This window comes from Chlamydotis macqueenii, chromosome 10 (genome assembly GCF_036417535.1).
Source record: "Chlamydotis macqueenii isolate bChlMac1 chromosome 10, bChlMac1.mat, whole genome shotgun sequence".
Classification (NCBI taxonomy): Eukaryota; Metazoa; Chordata; class Aves; order Otidiformes; family Otididae; genus Chlamydotis; species Chlamydotis macqueenii.
This window is the reverse complement of record NC_141565.1, coordinates 11,294,723-11,309,410: the sequence shown is the minus strand read 5'-3', so window position 1 is coordinate 11,309,410 and position 14,688 is coordinate 11,294,723. Positions and strand designations below refer to the sequence as shown.

Genomic DNA, 14,688 nt, shown 5'->3' with positions numbered 1-14,688 from the left:
TAAAGAGGCAGCAGCTTTGTCCAGTGAAGAAGCTTTCCTTATGCAGGAACAAAAAGAAGCAAGACCTCCAATTGAGAAGTCCCATAATGGGACAAAATGTTGCCAACATTGGCAAAATGGATTTGCCTACTGTTTGCAGTCTACAGCGTTCAAGAAAGCTAAACTTGGGAAAATGATTGTGACTGACTTTGAAACCTAGGAGCATGAGTGCTACTGTTTTGGTGGCAGCTCAGTGTAACAGGACCCACTGAAGGGAGCGAAGCTGGGACATACCACAGTATGACTATGAAATGTGGAATGGATGTGGGAAAACAGATCCCAAAGAAAAACTGTCTCCTATGAACATTGCAATTTGACTAACAGATACCACAGCTCTCAGAAACACTTCCCAGAAGAAAACACTATGCAAAGCAACAGCAAAGCCAGCAAGTACAACAGGGAGGCTTTTGTTACCTTCTGAGCTGCACTAACACAGCGCTGATACTCTTTAGCCAGCTCTGAGCATTTGAGCACTTCATGTTTGTTTTCTTGGTAGCACTTCAGAATTTCATACTGCAAGCTTGCACAGACAGGATCAGTGTTCCTCCTCCTGCAGGGAAAACAAGCACAGAAAGATGCGTGAAGAGAAGTTTTCACCCACTTACTACCACTTTACCAGTGACACACATACTAATCTTGTGTTGGAGCCATCTACTCCTAATAGAGAAACCAGTGGGAGCAGCAATCACTGAAGTGGGTCAAATGACCAACAGTGTCTTTCAGCTGAAAAATCCAGAGTACTTAGCAGAAAGAAGGAACATGTTCTTTCTATATTGGTATGGAAGGCTTTTTTACCTTTAGATAAAACATCATCTCTCCCCTGCAGTCAGGGAAAAAAACAAAGACAAAACAAAAAACCACAATTCCAAGAGGTTAAATGATTTCCCCAACTCACACAGCAAATTTCTGGCAGAACTCAAGAATCCTGGCTGGGCCTGTGCTAGACTTGTAACAGTCTGACAAGGAACTGATCGGACTTGTTGAATAAGCTGCCTCTATCTATTAAATTCTCATCTATTTAAGCACTTTAAAAAATCCAGCACGGTTGGAAGCGCTGCAGTTCTCCTAGTAACTAGAAAAAATGGAATAATAGCAGGACCAGATACCTGTTTCTTTGTATTTCTGAAGCAATTAGTACTCATACTCCATAAGTGGCATTGACAGCTACCCAGGAACAATCAAAGATGATGCTCTTACCCTCTAATGTGCCTGGGTACATATGGCACATCATCAGCCACAGTACCAATAAAGGGGAAGGTCCTTGTAAAACAATACCAGCAACAATGGCACAAATAATGACAGTGTCATCAGCTGCACAGACAGGCAGACACAAATTGCAGGAATGTGCAGCACAATTGCTGTAGTACGTTTTGCCAGAGAACAAGAGAACATATGCTCAGGTGCAGCAGTCCTCAGATGTCACCTCCTAAACCATAAATCCATTTAATTCCTTGCAATTTCTGCCCCAGTATGCTTAGAGAGATCTGTGCCCAAATATCAAACGCACCTCTCTCTCCCAAAGCACTTTTTGCTACAGGCAGGCGGTAACGCCATGTTGTGATGTATTCATCCCCACAGTAACAAGAGGCACTCGGTGAGTGACAGGCCTTCCATAACCAGGCAGGAAGAAAACACGACCCGCTCCTGGGCATGCCTTATTCTCTCAGGTGGAACAGATTTCTAAGAAACATGAAATCTTAAACCAAGATCTTCTAAAAGCTTTTGGAGAGCTCAGAGATGGGTTTCCAAATCATGCTCATTTTTGTAAGGTGCTTAGGAAGGCAAGTGGAAAGGCCAAAAGAAAATGTCCTTTCCATATCAGCAACCTGGTTGTTGCCTCAAAATAGTCTGGCTGAGATACTCCAGATGATACTTCTGCAGTCTTACTGCCAACATACATGGACAGAGTTTATCAGTAACAGTGTGACAGGCACACTCTAAAACATTGAGGTTTGATGAGAAACCACCAAAGACTATGCAGACTTCTTTTTCCACTTCCTCACTAACCTTACATCTTTTAGAAGAAACTTATTCCATGCATGGTCCCTAGAGGCTAGTATGCATTTCTAATTTCTCTGTTCTATAGCAAATCACCTTTAAAGCCTCTAAAAATCCATATTCTAAAAAATCTTCAAATTTTGGAATAGAAAAGAACCCAGGGAGAGCTTCAGAAACTCATAATGTTGGCATTTTGCTTTGTCGCTAACTTTAATATCACTCTAATCAAATCAGTGAGACTGTGGAAACGATACCAAACAATACCAGGTCAGGAAATACCACCAAATCCCTCAATTCATTGAAAAAGTTAAGACTTTTAAAATTAGGTTTTTTAAACTCGGCCACGTTAAACTGAAGGGCATTTTGTAATTTTCATGCATACAGCTGGAAGAGCAAAAAGGTACAGCAAGCCACAAAACAGTCTGTATTCACCTGAATTGAACAATACAGTAAAACAAACACAAAAAAATCAGAAATATTTAGAAGAATGCTTGAGGTTGCTATTGTCAGCATGGAGAGCTATGGGAATTGTACCTTTTTTTTTTTTCTGGCTGTTCCTTCACTGCCTCTCCTACAGCATCAGTCTTCATTGTCTAGAGTAAATATAAAGCTAGGACTCATTTCTGGGCTCAGACAGTAGTCCAAACTCTGTGGCCCCCTTCTTTAGGAGGCTCCTTGGTGCTCAGCCCACAGCGCAGAGGGCTATTTAAAACGCACACAGTGGTGAGCAAGAAGCCACCAGCGATTATTGCTGCCTAAAGCCTACCAGAGGCAAGGGATCAATCAGCACAGAACGGCACACATTGCCCAGCGAGTACCTAAATCAGTGTTCATGCATGCTGCTTCCCAAAACACATTGGGTACCAAGGACCCAGAATCATGAGAAGAATTTTCTCCTTTATTTCTTCAAAATAACATCTCAAACTGTGGTTATACATCAATCACATCAGCTTCTGAAAGCAGATTCAGAGAAACTAATCAACATAATGCAAAATTGGTAAAGGTAATTATGAATACAAATTACACAAACCAATATATTAGTGCATTTACAAGTGAACTGGAAATTCAACAGAACCAGTTAAATCCCATGGAGAACAACATCTAACTTTGGAGTGGGAAGTTGGCACTGCTCAGGAGATAACTGTCACTGCGCCCCACGATGCAGCGTCATCTGTGAAACGAAGGGACAAGAAGTAAATGCGAGCTCACCGTCAGGAAGCATACCCTGCCCAGTCCAGAAGTGCACAAGTCACCCACATCCAGTAGACTAGTTCTGGACTGAAAAGGGGTATCTGAACTGCTTAATTGAACAATCGCTTGAAGAGCTTTCGTCCCAGCACAGCAACCACTACTCCTGTCCTGACTGACTCAGGGGGATGCCACCCTCCTGCTCACATTAGGTCTCTTAACTTCAGGACACAGCATTTCCACACAAGTGGGAATGACAGCCCTATACACAGTTGTACCTTACAGTTGTCTGGCTTCACTCATATATATCTGAAAGAAAAAGGAATTAAATACAAAAAACCTCATGGAGACCTGCAGTGTCTAACTATGAACATCTCTGTTGAGAGCAATGGCATACTGACTTCTAAAGGAGGTGGACCTTTGCCAACCATCTCCCTCCAGCCTCAGTCCAGCTCAAGGCTGTTGGCACTAACCTACCTTCAGAAAAATTCATTTTCTGGACACTCCAAAACACTGCTCTTGGTAAACATTTCACTGTTTGAGGATTTTTATTATTATTTCTTAAGCAAGGGAGGAAGGAACATGGTGGAGCAGGGATGATGTTCGAATATATAAAGAGCAGAAGACTAGTATGCTTTGACCTTTCTTCTAAAATGGGTCACAGTTTTACGCATAACAGGCCACCACCAAATAAGGCAGACAATTAGCCTCTGTCTAAAATAAAACGCGTTGCGATTGCTACCGCTATTATCAAAACAGATGAAAGAGGCTCATTTACAGTAGCTAAGAAAAAGGGATGAGAGAAAGGCTGGGCTGGGAGGGGCTAGGACAATATCTGCAGACAGGGAAGTATGGGAGATGAGCTCTGACAGTACCTCCAAAATAAATGCAGGACATATAGAATACGAAAGATTAAGCCACACAGTCTCATCTGTTTAAAGAACGAGGAAAGGAGAAAAGATGACTCTAGAAATAAAACTCATTAGCAGTGCCTCCCTCATCATAGTGGGAAAGAAACCTTTGCCTTGCCACTGTTCAATAGGAAGGAACGCTACATACACATGAAAATCCACGACTTCAGATCTTCCTCTCTCCCTCCCATGGAGGAATCTAAATCAGGTCTTTGTGCGGAAAAGAAGGGAGAGGTTTTCTGAAAATGAAACAAAGCGCATCCTTCTCTCCACTATCCCTTGAGGTAAGACAAAACGAGCATGATCTTGCTGCATTTTGACACACCGAGAGTTACCAAATCCTCCCTATCACTGCGTATTCCCTTTACTTTATTTAATAAATGAAATCTCATCAACTTATCCTTCTTCTATTATCACTGCTGACATCAATCTGATAATATTGGCTTGGCGTGGAATCGTGCTATTATATGTCCTCTTGATATTTAATTTAAGAGAAACGTCTGCAGTGGGGTGAATATGTGAAGCAAGCTTTTTATTACTGGCAGCAGTAAGGACGCTGGGAGTGAATTAGACATTCATCTTAGTCAGGCCCAATCTAGTGGCTCAGAAGAGGTTTTCTTCTTAACCCTCTCCTAACTGTTCAATAGCAGCAGGTAACAGCTGCTCCACTCAATAACAGCATTCATTTGTCTTGACAAACTCATTTCTACACGGATATAAACCCCATGAAGAAGTGCTAAGTATCTGGGAGGTTAAAGCAAGGTTCTTCAAGAACTTCCACCTGCAATAGCAAGAATAGTGCTGGTTTAAATGTCCATCAATTAATCAAGCAGGAACACAGCTTCCAAAGACAAATGCACAAACTTACTTCAAGAAGCGATTAAGGCAGTATCACCGGATACAAACCCCATGGGCAGGCAGTTTCAAACACTGCACAATGGCTACTATCTCACTGCTGCTGACAGGTTCCCTTTTTGGAAGAATTATGGACCCAGTTCTGGAAAGCAAGGGAAAGCTGGAAGATGTGTATGTATTTGCTAGTCCTTCCATCCAGCTGAAAAACCAGAGTAGCCAAGCAGAGATAGAACTTTAATGCTCTAGGACTCGGCAGCTCCTCAGATTAGTGCGAAATCAGTAACTCCACCACGAGTGCCACACCACCACTGGGCTTTACTGGGTAGAGCAGCAACTCCAGATGGAGTTAAGAGCAAGATCCTCTTTTTACCTTTTACTCTGGGAAACCATTCAGGCTGAGAAAAAAACTCAAGACAGAGACTGACGGTATCTAAACCTAGACATTTAGATACCTCCACTCAGAAAGTTAAAAACAGACACACAGGGTCCATCGTATAAGCCAACTTTAGAGTAGCTAGCTCCAGTACACAGCTGCAAGTAGCAACCTAAATGGGGCAGCAAACTGGAATTTCCTGTGGGCTGCAAAATCCAACAACTGGATTCGTTGCCTTCTGCTGCATTGTCTAAGAGCAGTGTCTGAGGCAACTTGAGTAAACCACATTAGTCACCACTGTCACTACAGTGCCGACAGCCTCAGAGGCCAGCAACCAGGTGCACGGGCAGCACCGCGAGCAAAACCCAGGGCGCAGAGCAGCAGTTTCTGCACGTCAGGAAGGAATTAGAGACACAGCCTATAGATGGTTAGCATATTTATATATCCAAGGTGTTTTACATGCATTTCAGACTAAGCTCAGTGATGCTCTGTTCACATAAACGTGGTGTGCTGCCATGCTGTGCTGTACGTACATAAAAAACGGTAAGTGGTTAACTGACCTGTAAAACTGCTTTCTCCCTTGGGTAGCACTTGGCTCTGATGGCTTCTCTTTAACATGTCAGAAAAATAACTCCAGACAGATGCAATACACAGCACATAGAAAGGTTCCATCCTCTCTCATTATTGCATCCCTGACATTTACAGCAGAAAATTAAACACAATTGAAGCATTTCATTCACATATAACAAACTCATCAGCACAGAACAAACAGCTAGGAAGGCTAACGTTCAGCATTGGCTGTAGAATGCTGCACTATCACAAAGCAAACGCTATGGCCTCACTACAGTCTGTGGGATTCCCTGATCCTGCACATGAGCTTGATACGTTGCTCGAATGAAAGAGGGAAGAGTCATGTTGCAGTTGTTTGGCAAGAGAAATAAAAGATGGAAGAAGCTTAATAGATTATCCAAATGTCTACTGAAAATTCTGTAATATTTCAGCTACATAAACTAGCACAGCACAAACAAACTGCATGCCTCATGAGGATAAACTAACGTGATCAGGAAAGGAATATTTCTGATCAGCCTCACATATTCAAAACTCTGCTTATCAGGCTTTGCCACAGATCTGGATGGAGTACAAAGCTGTAGAAGTAACACATTGTGTAGAGTAAGAGGGGATGGACTAAAAGAAAAGGTGAAACCTTGCGACAACTTTCATGAGATCAGAGGCTCTACCTCCAAATCTCAGCTGAGGCAGTTGTGTTCCTGTCTTTCGAAATCCTCCCCACGCGCCTGGTCACATTCTGTCTGCAGCACACTACTGTACAGCTGCTGCACTCCCCTCTCTCTTTCCCCCCCTCGACAGCTGCATTTCAATAACAGGTCACTCAATTATCTTTTTCCCTCCCTTGTCCATAGAAGTCCCTAATGAATGCTTTTTTTTTTTTTTTTAAGTACTGTGAGTTTCTGGGTGACTCTGTGATCCTACAAAATTTGTCGTTCAGGTACTTCCCAATCCCCATTCCTGTTCTGACAGCTTGTTTGAAGTTGCCGCACAATTCCCCACTGCAATCTGCGCACTCAGTGCACCCTTGTCCTTTCCAGGAGAGATATCTCCTTTCTTTCCAATCACAGATAGGCAGAAGCTGTTCTGAAATCTTCTCCTTTGTAAGTAATTAGATTCTATCACAGAGAACAAAAGTTAACACAAATGGCCAAATCTCAAGTGTCAGCAACTTGTTGTGCCACTGTGCCGCAACCAGTGAACACAGCCTGACCCAACCACATTTTTTCCATCAAACAAAAAAAAAAAAACACCCCAAATCTCAATCTCTAAAACATACAAATTGAAATGGAAAATAACTAAAATTTAGCAGTTTTCTTTAACAACCTCTAATTTTGGAAATCCAACCACCATCTCTCAATTTTTGTGATGGAATTAATGTGAAGAGATTGTGTAATCCATCCAGTGCCGGTTCCAGCTCTCTCTCTTATTTACTCCGACATAGCACAAACCCTCCTGTCCTCCTACATAGTTTAGCCTCACACACAAGCAGTCATTTCCCATTTGACCAATGGGTCATCTTAAAAGACTTCAATTTATAACTCATTGTGCTTTGCCAAGTGCAGTTTCAACCAAATTCAATCGGCTTCCTTCGCACCCCGTAAGCTGCAGGGACTGGGTTCTGGTGGTGGGCTGTGGGTCTTTAGAGGAGGAGGAGTGTAGTAATATGCAAAAAAAAAAAAAAAACCCTGTACAAAATCATATAAAATGAAATGATCCTATCCTACTGAACCTGCAAATGCAGTTAGTAATCATCCCTATTAGCATTCTGCACAGCAGACGGCAAGTGGTTTGGAATAATGAGAGACTTTTCCCCACAAGTGGATAATTCCAGTGTACATTTGGATGTAAATTCTGTATTGATTATGATGGTAGAATACTGAGTTACGAGAAACTGCCAGTTTGGAACATGAAAGGAAAACTACTGCCTCTTCCTTCGCTTGCCAAGAGATACAGAAGTTACAGAACTCAATCTCCTGCCCACAAAGCCATGCACCATTTTTTCCAAAGATGCCAAGCTACTAAAAGTTGACTAGCAAAGATGAAGAGCCTAAAGTTAGCAGCAAAATGGTCTCTGGAAGCCAAGGAGGAATGAGTCAGAATCTTGTTGCTGGAAGGAGTTCTCTGAATCAGAAAGCAAGCTGGCTCAGCTCCCACAAGGCAGAAAAGCAATATTGCAAGCAATAACTGAATCTGAAAACAACACACAGCCCAACAAGTGACCCAAATAGGGATTTTCTTTCTTCAGATGAAAAAAAGATTTAAAAACTGGTTAAGATCTCAGGTCGGGAAGGGAATGCATGCAGCTTACAGAATGCATGCAGCACTGGCCCTAAGAACACATGTGCTGCGGTGGTGCTATAATGTCTAAGAATTAGCTGGGAAACTGCCTGCCAGGAGAATGCTGGGCCCATATTCTTCGTTGGCCTGTTAAACCTCTCCCCAAAAAGTGTTCTGAAGAAAGTAACTGAAGATGTGATATGCTGTTTTCATAGAACCACAAGACACGAGGGACGGAGAGGTTCAGTAAATTTTTCCTATGTGAGACGATCTCGTAATGATGTCAGACTGCTAACGAAACGTTCTTTTTAAAGGAAAACCCCAACCACTCACCTGAACAGCAGTTACTTTTCTAAAATGTCACTAAGCACTGCACTAGGTCCCTACAGTTTAAACCAGACTACACAAAGGGGCATCAGTAATGGACAAAAAATATGAGTCCACTAGTATGTCTTGCACTGACAGAGTGGCATAACCTGCTAAAAATGCAGAAACAAATTTTGAAAGTAGAATGAAGCTGCCAGCATTAAAGTTCAGGTGCGATCTGAAGCAACACATTCATGTTATTAAAAAAATCCCCTTGCTTCTGCCCATATGCTCTAATCTCCAGAACCACAGTGCCCCCTTTTACCAGCTGTGCAATTTGCTAAGCACTGACTCAGCAAGATCCCCATTAAGCAGTTACTCATCCCCAGAGAACATCAATAACGGTGCTTTCAAAGAACACACATAAAGCCTTGAAGTCTGTTTTTGGGGAGAAGTTGCGATTTTTTTTTTCTTTTTTTTTTTTTGCTTTTAAATAAATATTATAATTGCAAGAAGTTCTCAGAGAATTGGAAAACATCCTTGTAGAAAATAATTTAGATAACATGGCTTTAGGTTTGGAGAGGAACATTTGAAATGCCTTAGGTGAGTTACAAACCCATGCCTACTTGAGGCTGCTCCCTCGTGCTGTTAGCGGCACTCACAGTCAGCACAACGCTGAGAAGTTCTCTCCGAAGAAACAATATTCATCCCTGGACAAGTCAGTGCTCCTGTCTTCCAAATGCCACTTTTTTTTTTTTTTTGGACCAAATCAGTTACAATTGTGGTGGGTGTGGTATGTGCACATCTCAGACAGGCAGGCAAGAGACGCTTCCAGAACTAACAAGGAAAAGGAGAGAATAGGAAGGAAGAACCAATCCCAGGAAGGTCCTCTCACAGTAAGCTGAGTAACACCTGATCTTGAGACTCCAAAAGCTGATGGGACCCTGTAGCATAGAAACCTACTTTATCAGAGAAACATCATGAACTATCAAAATTACATCAAATTATAAATAATAAAATAAGTCATCCAAACATGGTCTGATAGCAGAGATGTTTCTTCTCTCCCTTTATAGAGGAGGAAATGACCTCAATCTCTCATCAGCCAACAATGTCAAACACCACCGACTTTCTCTGTGCAGATGGATCACCATGATGGAAGGTGTCCACAGCCGTCCTGCCACAGTCTTTACTTCCTCTGAAGGTGGAGATACAGAAGCTCTGACCTACAGAATAAATTATTTCTCTCCTCAAATTTCCCCCGCTGATACTTGCCTTTGGTCTTTCCTATCACCCCTCCATCACTCCAGGAGACAACTCTGACTCAACAGTAAGTAAAGACATTTTGCACAGCACGTATAATCCAGGATGAGGAATACAACTACTGTTCAAAATAGCAGCATTGCCCTTGAAATCAGTTGCTACCGAATTAATGACCAGATTGTTAGGACTGTTACCTCAACTTCGCCTTAGGCTGCTAATTAGCAAACAAGTCATTAATTCACTAGTAACAAGTGGTTTCTCAGGCATTATTGCTTCTGACATCTTTAATTCAACACTCTTTCTGGAAAGCTTCCCCAGACAAGTTTAACCTCAATCCTCTACAGATCAACCCCGTGCCACTACCACCAGCACACCATCCAACACACACGCTGGAAGACAGAGGCAGGAAAACACAGCGAGTGTAAGCTGAGCTGGGTCATCAATTAACATCCATTATATCTTTGCCAACTCAAGCCAAGGGGAGGGAAGGGAGCAAAGGCACAGGAAGTTCTGGACCTTGGTGTGGACCTGTCACTACATCTAAATACACAATAAAATACTATGCAACCTGGAGAAACCTTGTTTCCACCATGGTACGCAGTGGAATATACTAATTCCCAATCTGAGGGCAGAGATCTGCTTTTATTTTCATTCCACTCTCCATGATAAAGAGCTTTGAACTGAAATATTTCACATACTCTAATGAACAAAGTATGTCTGAGGTTTCTTTTAACAGCTGCACAAATATCCATGCTTTTGAAAACAATCTGGATTTGGCCTGCCAACAAACCCTGATCTAAGGGTTTTATAATGGCAACATTACTACAGAATACAAGTGCTTTCCATGTAAAAATCAATAGCAATAGAAACATCCCTAACAGACAACATGGAGTTTTTGGCACTTCTTCCTTTGCTATTCCAGTCTTTGCTACTCAGCTCTTATTTTATAAATTCCCAAGTTCTACCAATGTACCTTTGAAGAAATGCTCTTGCAATTTTGAAAAGATACATTAATATTTTACACCAGTTTTTCAGCACTAACAGAACTGCAATCTCAGTTCATTGAACTGATTTATCACTGATCCCTCATCATGCATGAGAGGAAAGATGGTACTGTGAACCCCAGATTAGAACATCACTTTACTAACTGGGCAAAAGGAAAGTCTTATTTAGAACCGGCATCTTAGTAATCGCCAAGAACTGAACTTCAGAAAGATTTGACAGGCTGGATAAAGTATACAATCTAATAAATTTTCAAGATTTACAATTCAATTCAGAAAAGAAAAAGTTGGCGCAACTGGAACACTTACACAAACCTGTTACACACATTTAGCTTCTATTACACATATCATACTTCTTAAGTGGTAGGGGAACACATCTTGCTTGGAAATCAATGCATCGGTACAAACAGCTGCTTAACAATGGGCCTTCCAGAACTCATAAAGAAAATGTTTACATGCTAATGTGAGTGAGGGAAAAATCTTTGCAAAGCAGAAATTAAAATGATCGGAAAGTTTTTCTTTAATTAAAATTCACACCACATAAATTGTCACAAAGTAAAAACTGGCCCATCTACTCTTCTACGCTCTTTGAAATAACTTTGGGGAAACTCATGCCTTATAGTCTCTTACAGCAATATTCCAATTTCCTACTAAGAGTAACCTTATAAATGTGAGAAGAAAGAACAAAGCTTTGACTAATAACCCATCTCTTTAATTAAAGATTACATGAAACAGACTCAGCGCAGACAGAAGCAGGAACAACTAACACAGCCCAAGTACTGAGGGAAGAACAGGACTGGGATGAAGCCAAACCAAGCCATTTTTTCTGAAGGTATCATCATTGCAGGGCACAAAAGCACTATGCTGAGATAAGGCTGGGGATGAACTCCCAGCAGTAATCAGCCTTTTATTCCTGAAAACTCTTAAATCTGTATTGCAGAGGCTCTTAATTTCAACACTGAATTAATCATTTATCTAATCTAACGATAGGAGAAATCCCAGAGCAATTATATTTGAAAACTATGATGTCTTTACCCTTCTTCTCCTTGGGCTTCATGACTGTGTCCACAGAGTAACTGTTTCAGAACTCGGCTCCTAGGCACAGCCCTCTGTTGAAATACCTGAAGCTTCACAGTAGATTGCAGAATTAAGAAACTCAACTATCACCACATAACTATTTTAAAAACTTTCCAGATCTACACAAACAAGAAGAAAAAAAAAAAGAAGGAAAAAATAGGAAAAGGCAGTTCATCTAAGTTCCAGTTCATGTTGCCATTTTAATTGAGGGGCCATTGGTCTCAAAATCTTGTGTAATTCAATAAAACCTTCATTTCCATGAGTACTGGAAGTAAGCCATAAATTCCCTGTTCCCAGACAGTCCATCTATGAACTTTGTCCCCCTAACCCCACTAAGTCAGCGTGCTTCTCTACTCCACGTTCAGCCCAGGAGGATACTTACCACTTGCCAGTTTCTCTAACGTAATCACCTTAAATACTCATGGCCATTAAGTTTAAAGATCTTAGGACTATTAAATGGAACTCTTAGATGCTAAGTTCCATATAGAGTAAATCTCTTTGGCAGTTTCTCCACTGGAAAGCTGCCTTGGATCCAAGGCTGATCTCTATCAGGATAAGGTACCGACGTTCCTTATGCCCTCCTTGATAACAGTGCAAAGCACACGCAGTCCTCTCGGTACAACATGCAAAGCAGCACAGCCATCAGTAAGCAGCTTCAGAAACTGTTCTGCAAACTCTAAGGAGATCTCAGAGGGAAACTCAGCTTCAGAACAATTTTATCTTTTAACAGCTTCCTAATCCCCTCACCCCACTCCTGCAGCTTTACCTTTTAGAGAGTCACACCCCCACCCATGCCAATTCTTGCATCTAAATTTAACAACTACAAAAATAAAATAAAAATGTGATAAAACAACCTTCACAAAAGAAAATACATCAATTTTTTTAAAGAAAAAAACAGCATTTTGAGGATAAATCTAGAGTGCCTGCACTAAGCCATAACCTCTTTACTGATGTTTTTTTTCCTTCCCCTTAACAGATTCAGGGACTGTAATAACATTTAATCCTCAGAAGCTAATCTAAATGTAACACTCAAAAGAAGACAAAGACAACGCAACAGAAAAAAATTTGGCCATTGCCTTTTGGGAGTGCTGCTTTATCCCCGGAGCGAGCGCATTAATAGAGCTTGGAATGAAATGCCATTTTATTCTCTGTAGCGGGGAGGGGATTAGCAAGTTGTCTTCTCTAAACCCAGTCTGAGTCATGGCTCTATGAACACTGAGAAAAGGATGTGGAACGAAGTGAAGGGCGGGGAGCACTGGCTTTTTATTTACACGTTGCTTCCTTTGTGGGCAGTTACTGATGTGCACAGTTTGTTAAACAGGGAAGGAAGAGGGGAAAAGAGTTCTAGGTCTCCAGACTTTAATTCTGTTGGTTAACAAAAGAGAAAAATAATAATGCACCAATTATAACAACATCATTGAGACAATATGTCCGTGGCAGCTGTCCAATTCACCACAGCATGTAAGCACAAGGGCAAATTGCTTATGGTGCTGAAAGCTGTCTTCAGTGGTTTCTTGTTGCTAGGATCTTCTTCCTGGGAGAAAGAAACAAGTTGGACAGAGCCCAGAACAAAGAAGGAGACACTGTGGTAGGAGGAACGCAGAGACAGAAGCAGGGTGGGTTCAGGTGAGGAGATGAGGAACAAAGTCCATTACACAAGTCAGGCCATGCAGGCATCAGGCTCAGCATCCTACCTTGAAGTAGAAGCCAAGAGCTAATGACTGTGTCGGCGATTTCATATGAAGTTCAACACTAAGTACTTCATTTCTGTTCCTGTACAAAGGGAGATAGGAAGGTATACCTGCCTACCTCGCAGGCATGCTGTGAAGAGTCACTGGTGGAAAGCTTGTACAATATTCCCAAATCCTGCAACACTTGATAATCTAAGGAGAGGAAATAGTCCATGGAACACCTCACCACTTGTGTAGAGCTGTAGGTGTTGATAACAGAATTACAAAAGTCAGTAAATGCCAAGTTCTGTTGCCAATGGATTTTTTTGTTTCAGATATTTCTTATCTTTGCTTCAACACGGACTTCAAAAATCAGGGTACTGGCCATGGAAACAGGCCCAGCTCTATTCACCCCTTCCTCCATCAGCTATGCTGATATACAATGGCAGAAGACAACAAACACAGGGTAGATCGGTCCCACAAAGCAGAAGTACCAGGGGCAGGTCAAAGAGTTCACACTGAAACAGGGATGATACAAGCTGGGGAAGAGACACTATGGGAAGGAGATACACTCTCCTCTGCAGACGGAGAAAGTGCCACTCCTCGTTTCCTTTCATTACAGGAGCTGTCGTAGTCCAGCACTGGAAACAGGCAGATCTACACTTCATTCATACTTTGGCTATATTCCAGTTCATGTAATTTTGCTGGAGTGTCAGTTTATTCCTGCCAACCAAGCTACTAGATCTGCATAAATCAGTCTTACCTATCTTGGCACTTACTGTGCTTGTATGTCTAATATGAACACACAAAACAAGATGAGCAAACTATTCTTTCCACTGAAGTCACAGGATCTTGTAATTTATTACCATAAACAGGCTGTAGAAAGACTTGAATTAACAACACCTAACAAGCGGACCTCAACATGCAGGCTTCAAGTCCTACCCATTAAGCATGAATGCCAATGTACGAAGGAAGATTCCCCGACCATGTCCCAGCCTTACCGTGACCCTCCCTTGAGGCACATGCACTCTGAGAGTGCTTCTATGGCGTATTGTACACCAAGGAAACAATCCTAAAAAGGATCACTGCATGCTGCTGTAAAACACATACATTGCAGGCTGATGGGGCAAAGCAATGATTCTTCCTGCATGTACAGCTATCAA

General features: G+C 41.7%; 1 protein-coding gene across 5 annotated transcripts in view; it reads right to left on the bottom strand.

Moving 5' to 3' along the window:
• Positions 1-14,688, bottom strand: part of CHCHD6 (coiled-coil-helix-coiled-coil-helix domain containing 6) — a 114,162-nt gene that overhangs the window by 37,555 nt on the left and 61,919 nt on the right. For 4 of the 5 annotated variants that reach the window (XR_015259519.1, XM_086755235.1, XM_086755236.1 and 1 more), the window contains one exon: positions 454-589. The exons of the other annotated variant lie outside the window; for it this stretch is intronic. Coding sequence is in view for 3 of the 4 variants with exons in the window: in XM_086755235.1 (XP_086611361.1) it covers positions 454-589 (136 nt within the window). In the remaining variant the exon portion in view is untranslated. The remainder of the gene's footprint in view (positions 1-453; positions 590-14,688) is intronic. 5 annotated transcript variants of the gene reach the window in all.